Source organism: Argiope bruennichi, chromosome 4 (genome assembly GCF_947563725.1).
Source record: "Argiope bruennichi chromosome 4, qqArgBrue1.1, whole genome shotgun sequence".
Taxonomy (NCBI): Eukaryota; Metazoa; Arthropoda; class Arachnida; order Araneae; family Araneidae; genus Argiope; species Argiope bruennichi.
Genome location: NC_079154.1, coordinates 104,158,033 through 104,179,566, shown reverse-complemented (window position 1 = coordinate 104,179,566; position 21,534 = coordinate 104,158,033). Strand labels below are relative to the sequence as shown.

General features: G+C 28.3%; 1 protein-coding gene across 4 annotated transcripts in view; it reads left to right on the top strand.

Annotated features, from left to right (window-relative positions):
- LOC129965744 (ankyrin repeat and fibronectin type-III domain-containing protein 1-like) overlaps positions 1–18,830 on the top strand; it is a 619,339-nt gene extending 600,509 nt beyond the window's left edge. For 3 of the 4 annotated variants that reach the window (XM_056079892.1, XM_056079893.1, XM_056079895.1), the window contains 11 exons: positions 1,151–1,339; positions 2,679–2,792; positions 2,924–3,020; positions 3,699–3,831; positions 6,869–6,982; positions 9,877–10,104; positions 10,959–11,125; positions 12,368–12,520; positions 13,996–14,150; positions 14,298–14,398; positions 16,253–18,830. In XM_056079892.1, coding sequence (XP_055935867.1) covers positions 1,151–1,339; positions 2,679–2,792; positions 2,924–3,020; positions 3,699–3,831; positions 6,869–6,982; positions 9,877–10,104; positions 10,959–11,125; positions 12,368–12,520; positions 13,996–14,150; positions 14,298–14,398; positions 16,253–17,143 — 2,342 coding nt within the window. In that variant the 3' untranslated portion in view covers positions 17,144–18,830. The remainder of the gene's footprint in view (positions 1–1,150; positions 1,340–2,678; positions 2,793–2,923; positions 3,021–3,698; positions 3,832–6,868; positions 6,983–9,876; positions 10,105–10,958; positions 11,126–12,367; positions 12,521–13,995; positions 14,151–14,297; positions 14,399–16,252) is intronic. The other variant, XM_056079896.1, reaches the window with a different exon arrangement.
- Positions 18,831–21,534: the final 2,704 nt, after the last annotated feature.

The window sequence follows — 21,534 nt, the reverse complement described above, 5'->3', positions numbered from 1 at the left end:
ATATTAATGATAATTCCAATTACATTAATGGTAATATATTATTGTATATTAATAATAATTCCAATTACATTAATGGTAATATATTATTGTATATTAATAATAATTCCAATTACATTAATGGTAATATATTATTGTATATTAATAATAATTCCAATTACATTAATGGTAATATATTATTGTATATTAATGATAATTCCAATTACATTAATGGTAATATATTATTGTATATTAATGATAATTCCAATTACATTAATGGTAATATATTATTGTATATTAATGATAATTCCAATTACAATAATGGTAATATATTATTGTATATTAATGGTAATTCCAAATTTGCAGCTGGCAAAAAACTTCAAATTTTAAAGGTCAAATATTTAGCAAACCCATATTCGTACAAAATTTTCATATTTTTAAAAACTTGAGGGGAGAGAGTGGGTTGTAGGATTTAATGGCGCAAGAGTCATTTTCTGGTAAAACTGAGCATACTTAAGTTTAAAATAAAAATATCTAAAATTGAAAGAGAAAAAAAAGTCTGCATTAAAAATAATTGTACTAAAAGGTATTTTATAATGTGAGAATTTTAGTAGGAATTTTTCCTGTCTTAAGTGCAAATCTCTTTTGCTTGTATGTGTATGTAGTTCTGATTACATTAATGATAATATATTATGGTATATTAATGATAATTCCAATTATATTAATAGTAATATATTATAGTGTATTAATGGTAATTCCAATTACATTAATGGTAATATTGATAAAAAAAAAACCTCCATTAAAAATAATTGTACTAAACAGTATTTTACAATTTGATAATTTTAGTAGGGATTTCTCCTGTCTTAAGAGCAAATCTTTTTTGTTTGTATGTATATGTAGTTCTGAATCACTTTTGGAATGAACATCTTATTGACATAAAATTTTACTATGTTAGAGTATTAAGTCTTATTTCGATCGGAAAAGACAACAATTAAATTATCTGAAAATAAATCTCAACCTACTATATCCAACCAGGTAAAAAAGTGGCTGTCCACCAAATTGCTTATTTGTTGAATACTAAACTGCAACCGTGATCCTGCTCCCTCTCTTGATTGATGCCTCGCTTTCAGCACTCGTGATGAGTGAGTTTGTGATTGATACTTTGTGATTTCAGTGGAATGGAGCTGCTACGAGGACTTCTCCCTGCTGGCGGGATCTCGAGAGATCTCGGACGTGCAGAAGCTGGAGCTCATGATTCCGGACCTGACCCAGGGCAGCACGTATTTCGTGAGGGTTGCTGCTGGGAACGTCAAAGGATTCAGTTCCTGGAGGAGCGCATCGCCCTTGTCCGCCACCCCTTCCAGTAAGTTCCCCTCTTGCATGCCTGCCGTTGCTTTCGTGTGTTACCCTGAAATTTGCTGTTTTCAATCAATGCACTTTTCATTCAGCTTTCTAATGCACGTTTTTATTCGTGTTTTTTATATACATAAAAGAGAGATAAACAAGGTAAAATATATTTTAATCTCACCATCAAAGGTGGATTTAAAACTAGGCATATCATGAGTTCGCCAAAACCGCCAAGAAGCCCCCATGCAGATAGACTAGCCATTGCGAGCCCCCAGGCATTTATTTTTTCACCTTCCTTGTCATATTTAGTTCGAAGAACGTGAAAGGAGGGTGAAAATGTTTTGTTTTCCTAGTAGCCTCCAAGATTGAAGCTTGAGAACATCGATCCTCCCCTTGCTTCTCTATAATCCCCTCTTCCAACACTCCCGCTAAGCTAATTAGTTAGTTAGTTTTTTAAGAAAATTTTTTGATGCATATCAATATTGCAACATTTATATTCTCGAAAGTATTTAATAAAATTTCTTCTTCTCTTTGTTGTGAAACTCATATTTCACATTTCTAGAAGATTTGCTTGAATTAATGTATTTTTGTTCACAGTTTTACTATTAAATAAATGCGACACTGTAGCATTTATTGCCTAATAGATTCAATGTGCAATTTAGCAGCTTAGGATTTGGTTTATGAGCACGCACGTATTTTATTTAAATTATATTTACGTCCACTTGAGCAATATGAGAGCTATTTTAAGACAAATCTCGTAATTCTAAAACTGAATTGATAAGGAGGTCAGCAATTGAGCTGGCTACGTCTTCTTCAGAGTTTTATTCCAAGCCAATAAGGCACATTAAATCATGAACGATTTAATATGTGAAAGACTCTTTTACGCACTGATCTTTGATGAAAGCGGATTTCAAACTTGGAACCCTCATGCTCCGAGACCGAGTTCTTAAACCAATCTATCGTAGTCACTCGTTACATAAACTTGGATAAATTTGGTCTCTAAATTCTCAAGAAAGTACGCCTTCCTTACCAAGCTCGACCAAATAATAAAGATTATATTAAAAAATCTAGTAATAACCACAAACACCATTTTGATTTAAACACTTTTAAAGAACTATTTTAAATTAACGTTATATATCGTTCATCACTAAATTATTATTTCTATGCATGTCTTCCGGTGAAAATATACGTGAAATCGTGGAGGGGGGAAGGGAGAATTTTTATCCAAAAATGTGATCGTGAGTTTAAGAAACCCAAGACGTTACCTAGGTGAAATTAGCTATAACCGTGTACAACAAAATGAGTTTTGTAACAGTTGATGCATTTGATAAGAGTGTTCTTTTTATTCCTTTTAGGTTGGCGGGACGTGGAAGGCAAAGTTCCTCGTTCTTCAGGTCGTTTAGGCAAGTTAGACGATCTCTTTCACCAAATCATCAATTCTCGATCTGGACATGCGAGTGAAATTAAAGGTAAGGATTTTCCAAGTACTTACCATATCGTGGTTTATATTTAATAGGATGAAGTAACTAATGCACATGAGCATACGACTTTAAATAATGAGATACGTGATAATCATCTTTTTATGTTTCTTTTTTTAAAGATTTATCGGAAACACCTCAGCAACAAAGACGGCAAGTACGGAAAAGCATTAAACACCTCTTCACTTCAGCTCCAAAATTTCAGAAGAACATGAAAAGGTATGCATAAGCAATGAAGTATTATATTTTGCCGGATAAAAAAATTTCTATTTGCAGCTTCGTTTTGATAATAAAAATTAATATGTAAATATTCGTTCTTTTAATTCTATTTTATCGTGCTTTTCAATTTTTCTAATAATATTGTTCATGCTAATATTTTTTTCTTTAAAGGGAAACTCGTATTTATGCCTATAATTATTTAATGAATATTTCAAACATTACTTTAACCCTTTCTAGGGCCGTCGGAAGTATGCTTCCCACCAAATTTATCAATATTTGTATGAAATTATTTAGGTTGGCATCAGTTCTGACACACTTTTTTTAGTAAGTCAGAAACTTAGATGCTTCAGTTCTTTATCTCAGACAAAATGATGTGTCTTGATTTGTTACTTAATTATTAATTAACCAAATTAATTAATGAATCAAATTAAATTTATCTAATAAGCAAAATGAATCCCTTTTCTTATTCTAATTTCAAGCTTAAAAATATTTTAACATAATATGACTAGAAAAAAATGGCCCTTTAAAGCGTTAATATATGTGCAGAATCATAAAAAAATATATAAGCTTTAAATTTATCAATAATTTAATTCATTCATTCTTGCAAACTTTTAAAAAATATTTGTCAATGCTTCTATAATTACATATCCTTTTTTTTTTTTTTTTTTTTTTTTACAGAGGTGTGTTTTTGGCTTGTCTATTATATCACGAAGATAGGATTATAGTAACTGCTGAAGATACTTTACCGATTTTGGAAGTAGATGAAACCTATCCTTCTCCTCTACATACCGATTTTCATTGGCTCATGAAGGTAAGATATTAAAAAGCCAATTAACTCAATGGCGCCAAATGCCTCTAAATTAATGCTTTTGTTAATTTTCTTAAGGTGTATGTATACACTTGAAACTTCGAAAATCGTTCAAAATATCGATTTTTTCTTTTTTTTTCTTTTTTTTTTCTATTGCTTAATAATGTTTTCTGATCCTTTAGCTTTCAAACGATACCAAGATGTTGTCTTCGAAATATTTCCCGAGTTATAATTATTTTTCTTGAGGTGCTTTCATTAAAAACACTAGTTACGGTTTTTTTAAAACTCATTTTATGAAGAATGATATTTTTCCACTATGTTGCTTCATTCAAACAATCATAACTCAACAAGAAATGAACCAAAATCAGTTATTTATATATCAAAATAATCTGTATGAAATAGCGGATGTTTTGTGCCTCAAAAGTTATATTTATAGAAATAGATTTTTAATAGCTATTTAAAAGTTAAAATGACAGAAAAAAATCTGGCTTTTTCTATTCATCGTTGATGAAAAAATTATTAAAAAAAACTATGTATTTTTATAACTTGATTGAGGCAGACAACATGAAGACTAAATATTAGGCATAATTTCCAACAAGAATTGTGTGTCTGTACAAATTAGAATTTAAGATATTATGTTCCAAAAAATAGGCTAATTATCTCATTAAATATTATATAATTAATTAATAATTAGTTTAATATGGTTTTTTTCTCACTGAAATGACCTACTGTGAAAAAACTGGATTTTTAAAGTTAAAATTTTTAAAATAGTCTTCTAGTGTGTACGTACACCTTAAGAAAAAAAATATATCTTAATCATGGGAAATAAATTAATCTGATATCTTGATTTTTTTTAACTATGAATTTCATAAAGGAACTTATTTCAGTGTTTCTTCTAAAACATTACTTTTGATCGTAAGGTTTGAATTTGTTTCATATAATTTGTAATAAAGATAGTTGTGTTTTCTTGAAATTATTTAAGGCACTACTTTTGAAATAAAAACCGAATATCATATGTTTCAAATATTTTTCAGATATCTTTTTTTTCTTTTCATTACTATACTAAGCACATTACTATATGCCTGAAAGAAAAAGAAAAAAAAATGTTTACTTAATTGAATATCATGCCATGTGTGATGTTCCAATTCCAGAAATTCCAATCCTACGATATATTAATAGACAGAACAAATCAGGATGAAAATATGACGATGAATTTGACAGAATGCGTAGAGGAAAATTTTTTCTTTCCGAATGCAGAGACGACATTCTTTATGAAAGAAATTCGATTAATTGTTCATAAAAATCGATTTGACAGCTTATAAAGCACGTGTCAATTATTTAACATTCCTAAACTCATCTGGGCTTCTAATTTCCTCACCAAAACATTTTATTGTGAAAGAACGATGCGCAGTACGTTTTCGGTAAAAAAAAAATGAAAGTTAAGAAGTTAATGAAAGTTAAGAGTAAAGACTGTTTATATGAGATATATTAATAAATATTAATTTGTATGACAAAAAAGAATCTGTGAATGGAATAAAAAAGATTTATGCTGTGGCTGTGTGTGTTCATAATTTATATGATAAAAAGAATCTGTGAAAGGAATTAAGAAGATGAATGCTGTGTGTGTGTGGGAGGGGGGGGGTAATTGATTTAGTTTGGGGGTTCTAATTCTTTCTTTGAACAGCAGTAACATATTTAAATTTCAATCAAACAATGAACATCATTTTTTAACAGTGATGCTGAAGAATAAATAATTTTTAACTTAAATTTCAAATGACAAGGGAAAAAAATTGAAAAATTCTAGTCTTCTAATCTTTTTCTCAGGTTCTTTCCATTATAAAGATTTAAATTTAATATCGCAATCATCCCGCATTTATCTTACTTTCTAATCCAAAAATTTGAAAGAAACCAAATCAATACAAAACATTAAATAACTTTTGTCACACCTAAATAGAATATTTTATGATTTATTTATATTTTTTTCTGAAATATGGAATGTTATTTCCACTTAAGGTATCCGACTAGGTTCGGAGGGGATTTTTTTCAAAAAAAAAAAATGTTAATGTTTATATGATGTTTTTTTTTATTAATATAAGATTAAAATGATGAATAAAAGTGAAATTATTTCAATATATATGTAGCTTTCGAAGAAAAACCATATTTGATGCAAATTTTAGCATTTATTTACTAAAGATAAAGATTATTTTACAGGAAAAAAAATTGTTACAATTTTTTATTTTTCTCTGTAACATATTTTAGAGTGTGACTAACTATTACCTACGAATTATATTCAAAAAAACATTTTTGTGTTTAATATATGAAATTCTGGAATTTTTTCCAACAATTTTTCCATTAAACAAGACAAATTCCACTTCTAGAGCCTTCCACAAATCCATAGTTCATTACATTCTGCATAATATAACGAGCACTAATTATAAATTTCTTTAAGATATCTTGATTATTTTTTGATATATGACAATACTCGTACAGTAGAATTATGAAAAAATTCGTTCTTGAGAAATTGCATTTAAACTCTTGCTTATAAATAAGCATCACTTACATGTCATAACTTGGCTTCTAATATGCATAGAGACAAAATAAAGATATCACTAGAAACAGAAATGTGCCTATTTTTTTAAAAATGCGAAAAGAAAAAAAACGCGCAAGTTTTCTTTCAAATTCATGTTTTCTACTTAGACGGATACCTAAAAATGTATAAAAATACATTTTAAGGTAAGCTGAAATGTATAAATGTATTCTAAGTAGAAATACTTCAGCGAAATAATACGCTCCGAAATATTAATTTTGAAATTTCGATTCATTTTTAGGTGAAATTTTAATTAAAATTTTGAAACATACTTTCTTTGAATTTTTACTGCCCAAGATTTAACTATTAGTCAAATTTCGTTGCTCAAGATTCAATGATGTTCACGATTCAATGATTCAATTTTGCACGATTTTTAACCTTGAAGCTTACAGATAGTGAAACAACTGTATAAATATTATCATGTTAATGCTATTATGTTTTGCTTCTAATTAGGTGGCTTGCACTTGGGAAGATGTGAAGACATTGAGACAGGATATGGAGAAGAGTCATTCTTCTTCCAACGTCCACTTCCGAAGCAAGCTCTTGCAGGCTGCAGAACAAATGCAGGTGAGTTCTTCTCAAGTGACTCAAATAGAAGAACTGGCAAATTAAAATTCTAGTACTCTTTGAACATAAGGATGTTCCGATTATAAAAATCTTTATTTTAATTTCCCATCAAATCTTCTCAAAAAGGATGTTATTCAACAAGTGGGAATAAGGATGTACGAAAAGTCTGCAAGTTGAAAAGTCAGCCAAATGGCACGAATTCAAAATAGGTCAGATAAAGGGGTTATTTCCTCAGTAATAACTGATCTTTTAAAGGAAAAAGAAAAGTATTTAGGATGTTATTCCTTTGATTCAATTATAATTGGATTTTTTTTAATTTTATATAATTGTTAATAAAAATGTATAAAATTATTAAGAAAACTTTAATTTTGTTTCGCTTTAAATCGCATTAATTTGGATAAAAAAATATATAAATAGCTCAATCTTACACTTTTTAATAGTTCTTGTTTAATCTTAAACTTTTTATTGGCGATTTTTTTTTTTTCGTTTTTTATTTTGATCTCTGTATTCAAACAAAGATTGGAAATATATCAGGAAAACTTAATATTTCTTTTCAAACACCATAATTTTGATTAAGAAACATATAAATAGTTCAATATTACACTTTTTATTAATTCTTGTTTAATGTTACATTTTTTACTGGCGATTTTTTTTTATTTTTATTCATTTATTTATTTATTTGTTTTTCATTTTGATCTCTGGATTCAAACAATGATTGGAAAATTATCAAGGAAACTTTCATCTTTTTTTTATAACGCCTTAATTTTGAATTAAAAAAATATAAATAGTTCAGTATTATACTTTTTATTAGTTCTTGTTTAATGTTACACTTTTTACTGGCGATTTTTTATTTATTTATTTATTCGTCTTTCATTTTGATCTCTGGATTCAAACAATGATTGGGAAATTGTCAAGGAAACTTTATCTTTCTTTTCAAACGCCTTACTTTTGATTAAAATATATAAATAGTTCCATCTTACTCTTTTTAATAATTCTTGTTCACCCTTTCATTTTTTAAAGACGATTTTTTTCGTCTCTCATTTTGGTCTCTGGATTCTGACAGTGATTGGGCCTCGCCCATCAGTCTGTAAAAGTGATGGAAAGGGCGTTTTTTTTCGCCGGAAGTTGGATAAAAATATTGTGCTGTTTATAATCTTTAATATGTGACTGGCTGCCATATGTGAGGTGTAATTTCCTCTGTCACCCGCTTCCGCTTTGTTAGTGAAGATGAGAGTAACGTCTTCTAAGATAAGAACTGACTTCTTGCTGACATCTGCTGTGTAAATTTCCTCTGCTGAGACGAACCTTCTTTTGAAGACGAAAATATATCAGGATATCCGTGTACCAGTATTTTGAAGGAGGAGGTTATATCTGTTGTCATTCATTGCACAGAGACGCAGAAGTGCGCTATTTTTTAAAAGTTGTTTATTGGAATTAATCAGTGGCAAATAAAGAAATTTTGTCCTTCTAAGCATTGAAACCTCTCTTTTTAAGTATTAGTCAATCTAATTTCACATTTCAAGACATCTGTAACTTAATCAGCATGTTAAGCAACACTTTGTGAATATATATATATATATATATATATATATATATAAAACAAAAGGTGTTTTATGGTTTTAGTTTGAATAGGTAATAATTTTTAGTTGCGATTTCGAAACTGTTTCGTTTCGTTTTCATTTTAGTTTCGTTTTCAAACTATTTCTTACTTTAGATTTGGTTACTTATATACATATATATATATATATATATATATATATATATATATATATATATATATATATATATATATATATATATATATATAGTATATGTAAAGTTTAGTATGTTTCTTTATGTAAATACTGCTTATGTTTTGTTTGTAAAATTATTTATTTAAGAATTAAATAATAAAATTCGTGAAGAATGAAACATAATTATCATTTAACGATTCCCATACTTACAAAATAAATATTTAATAAAAATGAAGAATTATAAAAAAAAAATAGTAAAATTCAAACAAATGTAGTATTAAAAATTATTTTATAGGATTAATAGCATTTGGTTATAAAATAACCAATTAATGAATAATTAATATTATTTACATATTTTCATAAATAAACATTTAATCATCATGAAGAATTATAAAAAAGATACTAAATTTCAAATAAATAGCATTAAAAATTAATATTTTACAGGATGCATAACATTGCTTATAAAAACCAGATAATGAATAATTAATATTCTAACATATTTTCATAAATTTATTTCTTAAATTTTCATTTATTTAACTATTCATTGTAAACAAATTCTGTTTTTCGAATATCTCATCATTCATTCAATTTGTAATTTTTAATAATTCATTGCAAGACGTCAACTTGGTAAAAAAAATATTTTTAAATGGCTTCTCTACGAATACCTCTTTAGTACAGCAGACGTAGACAGCTGCTTAATCAGGAATCCGCCACTGTCAGAATTAAGCAAAGAATGGATTTTAAATAAAGATTATGTCATTTCGTCAATTTTTATCACATTTTTGAAGATCTAAATAAAACTGTGAAAGTGTGGGATACCTATAGAAATATAAGAAAACTAAATACTCTAAAGGAAGAAATGCTATAATAATACGAACATTAAAATAAGGGATATATAATAAATGTAAGAAATATGTTACATATATTGAAAACTCATCTAGGTTGCAATGATCATCAAAGATCTTAAATATGAAAATTTAATTTTAAAATAAAAAATATGCCATGTTTAGATGAATGTATCTGAATTTATATTATAATTATTTAATTATAGTGTAGTAAAGTAATGAATAGATTTTAAATAAATTTAATTTGAAAAGAAGAAATAAAGTATCTAATGCAGAATTTTACATGAATTAATTTTTCTTTTGTTTTATGTATCAGAGTGCTCTAGGACTGCAAGACTTAGGACAGTTGTACTATTTGCCTTTGAAGGACAGTGAAGGTACAACAGTCCTGTGTACCGTCAAGCACATTCAAGATCCCAAGACGATGGTCACCCTTTCGGTGAGATGGCTACCTCTGTATAAAATACAAAGAAAAAGAGCGAACAATTCTGACAGCAACGGAGACAACCCAGGAGTGAATGATTTGCTCTTGGACTCATTACAGGTAATGGGTTGTCTGTCGTCTACTCTAACAGAAAAATGTGTTCTTATTGAAATTTATCAGCATGTGTTTTTCTTAAAGAATGAAAAGAGAATGTCTATTATGACCATTATTCTTTATTTAATATATATATATATATATATATATATATATATATATATATATTAATTTTATGTATCAAACTCACAAAATCACCTCAAATGCTAACACGGACCATTAAAATGACAATCATATTTTCACAAGAAAGCAGGCTTATTAAAAAAAAACTATTACATAAAAAGAAATGAGTACAAAAATATAATAGAATTCTTCCAGACAATTAGTGTCTCTTTTCTGTTGCTATCTTTCCTAAGACAAAGGAAGATTTATAGATTTTCTTCAGTGCAATTTACTATTCACAAAGATAAATATTTTTAATAATAAAAATAATTTCACAAGCACGATTTTCGAGTCTCTCTAAATTTGACTGGAAAATATTTCTAAAATTTAGGCAGACCTATTTTAATGAGCTTTGACTTCAAATAGAAATCTCACCATATTATCACGATTTCTCTAAAAACTAATACCTATGGCTTTGTATTTATTGTCCTTCCCATTATATTTGGCTTTAAAAATTTATGATGATCTCTAAAACTATCGTCAAGGATATTTATATACATTCATCGATATATCCCCTCCTTAGTCGATATCTCTATGGATTAAAGGAAACAGGGAAAACACTGCATTAATGCTTCCATTTATTTAAAAATTATGTGGTTGAATTTATCTAATCACAGTAATAGTATTATATACATTTAGATTTCTTTTTTTATATGTAATATTCTTTGTATTAATGCTTAGAAATTGTTTCCATGCAGGAAATGATTCTTTATAGTCAAGTTAGCAACAAGCCCCTATCCAGGGGCCTGTATGTGGGTTATATGAAATTAAAGAGCTCGGTGGATGCCATTCGTGTGGTCGTGCCACGGTTGATACCTAATGTACTACCTCATGCAAAAATAAGAGACAACCCTCACGTATCTTGGTAAGATAGTTTCTCAAAATGATATCATATATGATAACAATGACAATGATATTAAATTGACTGTTTGATTGTAGAACATATAAGAGCATACCAACTGAAATTATACATTTCAGAAAGAGAATATTTTATGTATTGATTAATGATTTAACCCTTTCTAGGGCTGTGGGAAGAATGCTTCCCACCAAATTTATCAATCTTTGTATGAAATTATGTAGGTTGGCATAAGTTCTGACAAATTTTTTAGAAAGACAGAAACTTAGATGCTTCAGTTCTTTATCTCACACAAAATGATGTTTATTGGTTTGTCACTTAATTATTAATTAACCAAATTAATTAATTAATCAAATTAAATTTATCTGATAAGCTAAATGAATCCCTTTTCTTATTCTAATTTCAAGCCTAAAAATATTATAAAAATAAACCTATATAATATGACTAGAAAAAAATGGCCCTTTAAAGGGTTAAATTCTAAAAATTCTGTGTAATTCAAGATTTTTTTTTTTTTTTTTTTTTTTTTTTTGTTATTTACTTAATGCTTTTACCATGGATGAAACTGGCTTCCTAATTTAAGTTTTCATATATTCATTGAAATAATAATACATGTTCACATAATCATTACCTGCCAAAATATAAAACATATTTCTGACACAACTGAAAGAAAACGAATTTTTAAAAATATTATTAATATTTTAAAATATTATAATAACTTATATTACTTAATTCCTGCATGTGAGAGTTCGCTCTAAAAATTAAATAAAATTTTATTCATTGACATGCTGAAAAATAAAGATTCAACTTTTGCCTTCAGCTTAAAAATAATTTATCACGTTTATATTGTAACTAAGAAATTTTGGAAAATGTATCAAATTTGTGTACATGTAAGTTCGACTTTTATAGACAATGTATGTGAATTTTAGATCGAAAGTTACAAATAAATTATTCAAATCATTTTTTTATTGTTAGTCTCAAACATCATTTGTATACTAAAATTGAAAGAATCAATATCAATTTGCAAATACATTTTTTGGATTAATACCATTTTTTATAAAAACCAAATTATTTCTTTTCAATTAAATTTCCGTATATAAGCCTTAAAATTATTTGTACATTTCTTCAAACTTTATATTATCATCCAATAATACCTTTCAATTGCACTGTTATTTCAAAGTCTCTTCAAGTATTATTTATTCATAAAAGGTTATTTTTTAAATCCTGAAACTGACTGACATTTTCTTTTTATAGCGAAGAATGGCAGTGGTTTAAAAGTCTTGCAAGTGGAAGTTTACCAGTCGGACCAACAGAAATTCAAATGAAATTTCAGAAGGCTCTATCATTGGCAACAAAACAATTGCTGACAGAACTTGACATTCCAGAAAATGTGATAGACTTGCACAGGTAAATGCTTCTTATTAATTATAAAAATCTTTTTCTTAGAAATAGAAAATAAATATGTAATCTGTGAATTATTCTGTGCCGCTCAGTTTTCTTGTTATATAAAATTTAATTAGTAGAATAATTTTTAGCTCAACATTAATTTTAATAATGGGTATCACTACTAAGTGGTATCCAGGGCATAATGTCACTTTTTTTTTCTCTGTCTTTTTCCTTTCTCTCTAATCACATAAATTGATATAAATATATTGATTGATATAAGTGTATAAATTGATATAAATGTATTAATTCTTTTATCTCCCTGTCACTCTCTAAGAAAGACGTCTTAATCATCTAAATCTCTTTTGACCGCATTTCACATTGTACACCACTGATTGTTATAGCAATTAAAACCTAACTTTTTGTAATAATTTTTATGGTGAGCACCACACCTTTGTTCCCATAATCTTTTAATGATTATTCGAAAATTTAACGTTTAAGCAAAACATTACCATCTTTAAATACATTTTGAATTTTAAAAAAAGTTGAAATTTAAATATTTCATAACAAAATACAATCTATAGTACACGTTTTTAAGGGGGGGGGGATTTTTTATCATCTAATACTACTTTATTTTGATATCAATAATTCAATTTTTTTTCACTTAAAATTGTTTTTTATGTCTTTCCGTTCCCTCCTATATTTTTTTTATATTATTATATATGTGTAATGATATTAAAATCTAAATTAAAACCTAATTAATTTTCAAAGTTTTATCTTAATTTCTCCCATATTAACTTCATCCTAAAATATTCTCTTACTTCCTGATCCCATTCCACTTTTTATATTTAATTTCAAAGTTTTATCTTAATTCATCCCATATTAACTTCATTCTAAAATATTCTCTTACTTCCTGATCCCATTCCACTTTTTATATTTAATTTCAAAGTTTTATCTTAATTCATCCCATATTAACTTCATTCTAAAATATTCTCTTACTTCCTGATCCCATTCCACTTTTTATATTTAATTAATTCAACACAAGCTCTAAAATTGCTGAATCGGCTAAAAGCCGACAAGTTCCCACACTCCGAGTGAAGGGATAAAATATTGCTGACTTAAATCGGGATGTCCCAGGCAGGGACATCCCGATGATTCCCTGCCTGGGGTCGACGCTTATAGGAAATCCCTATTAAAATCTCACAGTATATATTCACAGGGATAAAATTTTTATTAGATTTTCCTCATTTCATTCTGTGTCGTTTTGTATTGTGCTCGTCGCTTCTGCTTGTTCATAAATCATGCCTCTCGGGATGGAAATAAAACGAAGTTAAAAATTCAAAGTGTCTTTCTGTATTGGGCCACGACTCTGTTTAAAAATTATATATATATGTCCCACAATGTGAAATCCATTAATGTGAATTTAGTAAAATTCTGAATATCATTCCAAGTAATTTACTTTATAGCTTATGATTTTTATACGCAATATCTCGTTACAGATATTACGATGTGGAGGTTATCGAGCTAAGTGAGAATGTCTCATTTCTGCTTGTGCTGCCACCTGTGGATAGTGTATGCTCAGTACCAGGACAGTGTGATGAAATTACTTCGAGACCAGACTGCATTCCGCTTCCAATACAAATATTCGAAATGAGTATGTTATCTATTTCAAATTTTCTTAATATTTTATATCATTGTTTTTTAAATTATATTTATATTTAGTATTGCTTATGTCATTGTTTCCTTGTTTACGCTATAATTTTTGTTGTTTATATTCTCATTTGCTATTTATTTCTTTTAGTTCATATGACTACTTATCAACCAAACTTCATCATGCGGTATTCCAGACTTTCTTCAATATTAGAAATGGACAACATGCTTGCCCATCACGCTCACAGAGAGGTAAATTTAAGAATTATATATATATATATATATATATATATATATATATATATATATATATATATATATATATATATATATATATATAACTCTCATTAAACGTTTACAATAATTGCACAGTATTTAAAACCTTTATTAAAGGTTTTCTTTAAACAGAAATCTATGTAATATTAGTCACCTTTAGCAACCATTAGTTTCCCAGGAATATATGCTTGCTAAAATTTTCATTGAAATATTTTATGTAATTTACTTTTGATGCTTTCTCGACAAAGAATTTTTTAACTTAGAATTTGATGACGTTTAGCAAGTATTATTTTAAAATTGTTACACCATTCTGCTCATAGTGCAATGCATTTTTTTTTTTTTTTTCTTAATTTCCCATCATCTAACCTAAATAATTGAAATACAGTAATGTAATGTTTAAACTTCAACCAATACAAAAACTCACTTTATGAAACTAAACATTTTTATTTAAAGTATAAGAACAGAAGATAAAGTTATTCAACATTGAAGTTGTATATGTATTATTAAATATTTTTCATGAATTCAGAGGATTGTTCAAAAAGAATTTCTCTGATTCAGCAACAACAACAACAAAATAATAAATAATTAAAAAATAAGTACACTAATATGAGAACGCATTTTAAGCGATAAAAAAGATAATATAGATACAGTTATACTAAATTAAAGAGTACTTAATTACAGTGCAGTGTTGAAAATTGAAAGTACTTAAAAAAATTTCATCATTACTTACTTGTGAAGTCTTATAAATGTAAATAAAAAAATATGTAAATAAAAAATATGTAAATAAAAATATGTAAATAAAAAATCTTAAATATGTAAATAAAAAATCTTAAATATGTAAATAAAAAAATCTTAAATATGTAAATAAAAAAAAATCACAAAGAAATAAAGTTGAATTTAAAATAAAATTAAATTAATTTAAAATAAAGTTGAAAGAGACACCCATTAAGAAAAGTAAGCCAATAAGCCATAATTTCATATTTTCACCATCAAAAATTAAAATTAAAAGCTAGTATGAAATATTAGTTGCAACATTGAAAACGATTTGAGATTAATTTCAACAATGAAATATATTGTTGTAAAATAATCGCAAAACATTTTTTAACATTTATTACAAATTGTAAAAAAAACTATGCATATGTATATTAAAATATATAGACTTGAAAATAATGCATAGTAAATTGGTATCGTTAAAATATATATATATATATATATATATATATATATATATATATATATATATATATATATATATATATATATATATTAAATTTTAAAATGACGTAAAAATTATTTTTGTGTTGTAATATTTCGGAAATTATTGCGAAAAAAATTCCAAACTTTAGCATACTTATAATAAACTAAAACTTCAAAATATCGTTCCTAAGTGAGTATTTGAATCCTCCAAAGTTTATTCGTTTCAAACATGATCAAATAATGCATACATACAAACTATGTCTATTGGACATACATACACACATTAGCTTTCATTATTAAAGATTTAATCAATCTATCTCGTTTATGGAAAAGATAGCACATGAAAAAAGGGCATACGGATGATTGAATTTTTTTTATGTAAAAAAATCTTATTTAGTGAAATCAGAAATGAAAATTTATATAATAGATGTTTTTTTCTACCATAAATTTTGTATTTAATCTCAGAAGTGAATAATTCGATGAAATAATAATCTTTTGCTTGTGTCTGATTTTGCTTTCTCTTAAGACCCATCATTTTTGTTGTGCGCATTTTTAACCAACTGAATTTTTGAAAATGTTTTATTTACATTTGAAAAGTCACTAATGCATTTTCCCCCCTTCTTCCCCAAACAGGCATTTTCATCAACAGAATTATCTGAGGCAAAATCGCGTCTGAATCAACTGCAAGAATTTCAATCTCAAGTTGATAACATGTGGAGAGCTATTCGTTGGATCATGGATGTCCTCACATTCGCTCGCGACAAGCAAGGCTCCAACGGCGTTCTTCTCAAGGATATCTGGACGAACGCATCCAGTCCCGATTCTCCGAGAATCAACTCCCCTGAACAAGTTAAAGAAGTCACGGAAAGCACACGCACCAGTCCGGCACCCTCAATGAGACTCCTCGACACCGAGAAGCGACAGATACGTCGATGTTCTTCGACATCACGACTACAGATCAGTCGAACAGATTTGGCAGTTGACATCATGAACTGCAAAGCCCATAGTGCGGAGCGTCTAGGCGATTCCACCAGCCGGAGTAGTATTCGCAGTTCATTTGCTGGTAGTCTCAAATCGTTCTCTTCGGTGGACATTGCAGTCGACCCCAAAGAACACTTCTCCAGCAATGACGACGAGTTGGACAGAGTGGACGTTGCAGAAACGTCTTCTAGACCATCCTCACCAGTTGCCGAGAGTGAGTCAGAGATCCGAGTGTATGCTGACTACGAAACTGGTCTGGCCAGTGGCTACAGTGTGAAGCTCTCTGTAAATCGACTGACCACTGCAAGGGACATTGTCGAAACGATTGTAAAACAGATGAATACTGGAGTCATGGTGAAAGGTAAACAGGGACCTATTTATGATGAGAGTCAGTTCCACACTTTTTGTTTGGTGGTCACAGTTGGAGCGAGGGAACGATGTTTGAGTGACGACTTTCATCCTTTGGAGTTGCAAGGTCCGTGGCTGAAGGGAAAACTGTCTGTTCGCCGGAAAAGCACACCCTTCAATAATGGCGCAGACTAATTTGGGACAGAAGTTAAGAACAGAGCTTCCCAAACTGTTTTTCTCTGAGGAAATGATCAAATAAACAATCCCATTTCCTATATGGTGTTGTGCGCCACTTCTGTGCGTCCACAGGTGCAGGAATATTAAAGGAAAATCGACTCCATCAAACTAATTCGTGCACAAAGAGAATTAGATTTTATTAAGAGTTCTTGAGAGTATCACTTGTAATAGAAAATTAGTTTTCTTAATATAAATCTGTCGTTTCATGAGATGACTAATCGATTTGGCACATGTGTTTAAAATGCTTTTGCTTGTAGCATCTGTGGATGAACAGTCTGTATTGTGACATTACAAATTATGTACATATGTAAAGAGTTAATGTTTGTAAGATATATTAAATGTTTGTAACAAATCTCTATTACGGTTCCTTTTAAAGGATGTTGTGTTCTTCGAATAATTTGTTTCGTTCACGTTTCTTATGAGAAAGGAAAATAAATTGTGTTTATACATTGATACAAATTTCCAATCAGTTTTATAAAACCATGATCGACTTGAAAAAATAATATGCACCAGAAACCTCTCAACAGTCGTCTTAACCAAGATAAATGTAGCTTGCTCATTTTGTGCACTAGGACATGACTAGCAGATTCTCTTAAGAAAATATAAAGATAATGTGTATTTATAATTCACATCTTGTACTACAATAAATGTAAGAAGTTTTTCCATTTTAAAACACATTTCTGATTATTAAGATGATTTGTGATATAAAGTTCATGATGTCATTTGAGTAGAAAATGTATGCTCTCACTATACAGACTATTATCATTAATTGAAAAATACAAGAACGAGACATCAATTAAAAATGCTCACTTGACTCATCAAATCTGGACCAAATAAATCTGCTTTTGTATTTCTTTTTCAAGATGCAATAGAATAAGTAAACAAATAAGTTTGGGAAACTCTGGCAGTGACTGTATGATAGCACAATAAGTGGTTCGTGATATCAATGCCAAATTTTTTCGAATCTGTTCAATATGTAATTCTTAGCTATTTATTCGATTATTAGTCACGTGGTTCATATCTTTTTGAACATAACTTAACTAGTTATTCTCCATACTTTATAAGTATTATCATTTCATGTATAAACATTTATTTAATTTTGCATTGCATACACTGTATATTGATTTTTCACTATTAATTAGATTTAGAACCATCAAGCATGTGTATGATTTTATTCTGTGATAGGTCTGTGTATGTCTTGAAACATTGGCCAAATATATGTGCACTGCCTAAAAAGTGCTTGATTCCTAATGTGGAAAATAAAAAGAAAATAGATTCTGATAGAGTATTTTAATGCATATATGATTTATAAATAATTAATACAGAAAATTTTGTAACAGAAATTGATGCAGCATTAGGTAATACTAAATGAAACAATCTAGAATCTTGAATTCATATATTCAAGTGATTCATAGTATTTTAAATGCAAACATTTAGAATTCTGAAAAAAGGATTGCAACTAAAATTAGTGCTTAGCATTTATAAAAACTTATTCGCAAAATACTTTTTTAAATGAAGAAAATCTCGTACTGAAATTTTAAAGCCATCCATTCAATATATTTTGCTATGAATCAAAAATCTGTACAGCTTGAAATTGTTTAAATATATTTCCTGGAAAATTTGTAACATTGCTTCTTAATAAAGTTATTTAAGAGGAATGTTTGGGAATTATTTTATGCATTTGTGTCATATATTTATTTAAAATAATTCGCGAAATAAAAAAACACTCCTACATTTCTAATTTCTGGTAACTTCTACATCCTTAACTTCTGGTTTTTATTTTATACTAGTCGCCTTTGGCGACCAGCCGGTTCGCCAATCTTAATGTTCGTTAAAATTTTAATAATTAAATATTTTATGCAATTCCAGCTTTAATGGATTCTTCAGCAAAATATTTTAAAACTTCAAATTTTGATAGTCATATAATTCACTCATAATATTATAAAGGCCTTCAGCCATAACGTGATATGTATCTCTCTAATTTTCTGTTACCCCTCGTAGAATTTATGCTTTAAATTAAAGTGTAAATGATTAATCTGCAATTAATATAATAATATTTTTTACTGAAACAAAGCCTTTTTTTAATAATATGATTACTGATAATAGAGTCACTGAGCGTTTAAACTTTATGGGCACTAAAGAAATTCTTTCTTAATTTATGTAATATCTCAAGAATTTGTCAACAAAATTTTCTCAGATTCATCATGAACAGATCGATTAACGAACAATGTTTCATTTTAAATGCATTAAACACTAAGAAAATAAAATGAATCGTTTAAAATAATCGGTCTAAAACAGGTTTAAAAAAACTACTTAAAAAACGATGTACTTAAAACTATAAGCATATACAAAAAAATATATAACCAACATAAATACAATTTAATTACAAAAGCATGCAACTAACCTAAAAATAACTTAAATCATTGAAAACAGGTAAAAAAAAAAACTACGTAAAAAACGATGTACTTAAAACTATAAGCATATACAAAAAATATATAACTAACATAAATACAATTTACTTACAAAAGCATGCAACTAACCTAAAAATAATTTAAATCATCCGTTGAAAGTGGTTGTCATGACAACAATCAGAACAATGCGCATGCGTGAATTTTCTTCGCCAGTTAGGTAACGCAAATGCGTGAATTTTTCTACGCCAGTTGGGGTAACGCTATGCAGATTATACATTTTTAATTTCCTTTATTCTGTGTTATTTTAATTCAAAAGTACTTCAGAATGAATCTGAAACATGGATTAATTAACAATGTTTAATTTTAAATGCATCAAACATTAAGAAAATAAACAGAATCGTTTAAAATAATCCGCCGAAAAATATTAACCCTAGCCTCATTACTGTTGGGAGAAAAAAGAAACTGAAGCCTTACTCATTTGGCGGTGGGGAAAATGGAAGATTTTTTTGGCGGGAAAGTTAGTTTTTAATTAATAATTTAAATTCTAATTAAAATTTCAAAAAAAGGGACCCCAGGTGCACATTCCCGACCTCTAAGGTATACATGAACCAAATTTGATAGCTGTATGTCAAATGACCTGGCCTGTAGAGCGCCAACACACACACACACACATTGAGCTTTATTATAAGTATAGATGAAATCTTATGACCCCCTAGATATGCTCATATCATTGGTCATCAGATACCTGCCACCCACCATTTTCGAAAGAAATTTGAAAAATATTATTTTATTTTACATTCTAAATGGTCTGTCAGTTAGTCTTTATAATTTCCCAACCACAAACATTCAGGTCCTGATTAAACTCTTTAATGACCCTTAATGGTATTACATGTCTCATGAAGCTTCAAAAGAGTTGGTTTCTGTATTTAGCATATTAAAAAAATACTCTTCAGAATACAAAAGTTCTGCATATCATAGAAGTAATTTTAAGCATTTATATATATATATATTTGTTCCCGGAAATATGAATTCATAATTTCCTACTAAACAACATTTAACTCATAACATTGTACTGACAGAAAAAATAAAATAAAACAACTATAAAAAATACTACAAATTGGATGAATTTGCAGATAAAAGCATGAAACTTGCCCAAGATCTTTATTTTACCATCCCAAATAAATCTTCAAAAAATCCAGAATTGCTTATTTTGGCAGAAAAATATGAATAAAAATGTTTTTTTTTATATAATTAAATGATTTATACCAACTTTTTATAGCACATAGAAAAAGAATGAAAACTTTTTAGCTCTTTTCCATGCTATTGAAGTGGATTGATTAATCCATAATATTATTTATCATCATCTGATTTGATGTAAGGGTTTGAAAGCAATCACTCTACATTTTATTATCAAAAATATATTTTTATTCCACACACTAACATCGCGCGCCTTATCGCCGGGAGCAACTAACGGAGACGAAACACACGTCACACTTAGGCGCACTCTTCGAGAGGATTAGAACGATCGCTACACTGTATATAGATTGTTTAATATAATATCACGATTAAGTATTTGAAGAAACGCTGAAAACGATTGATTTGACTTTTAAGGCAGTCATAAAATCTATTTTGAAAAATCAAGCAATTTTTTTTTTTTAATAATGCATAACTAAATTGGTATTATTAAATGCACAGTATTTTTTAAATTTTATTTTAAAGTGATCAAAAATTAGTTTCATGCAATATTATTTTTAGGAATTATCGCAAAAAAAAAAGTCAATTCTTTTAATTAAAATTTCAGGGGAAAAAATCGCTCCGACCGGCACTTGTCCAAAATATAATTGCCAAATTGGGTAGCTCTGCTAGCCTCTTGTAGAACACCATGTCGCTTTCTTATTTATTAATAGGAAAAACAAACAAAACGAAAAAAGATAAAAT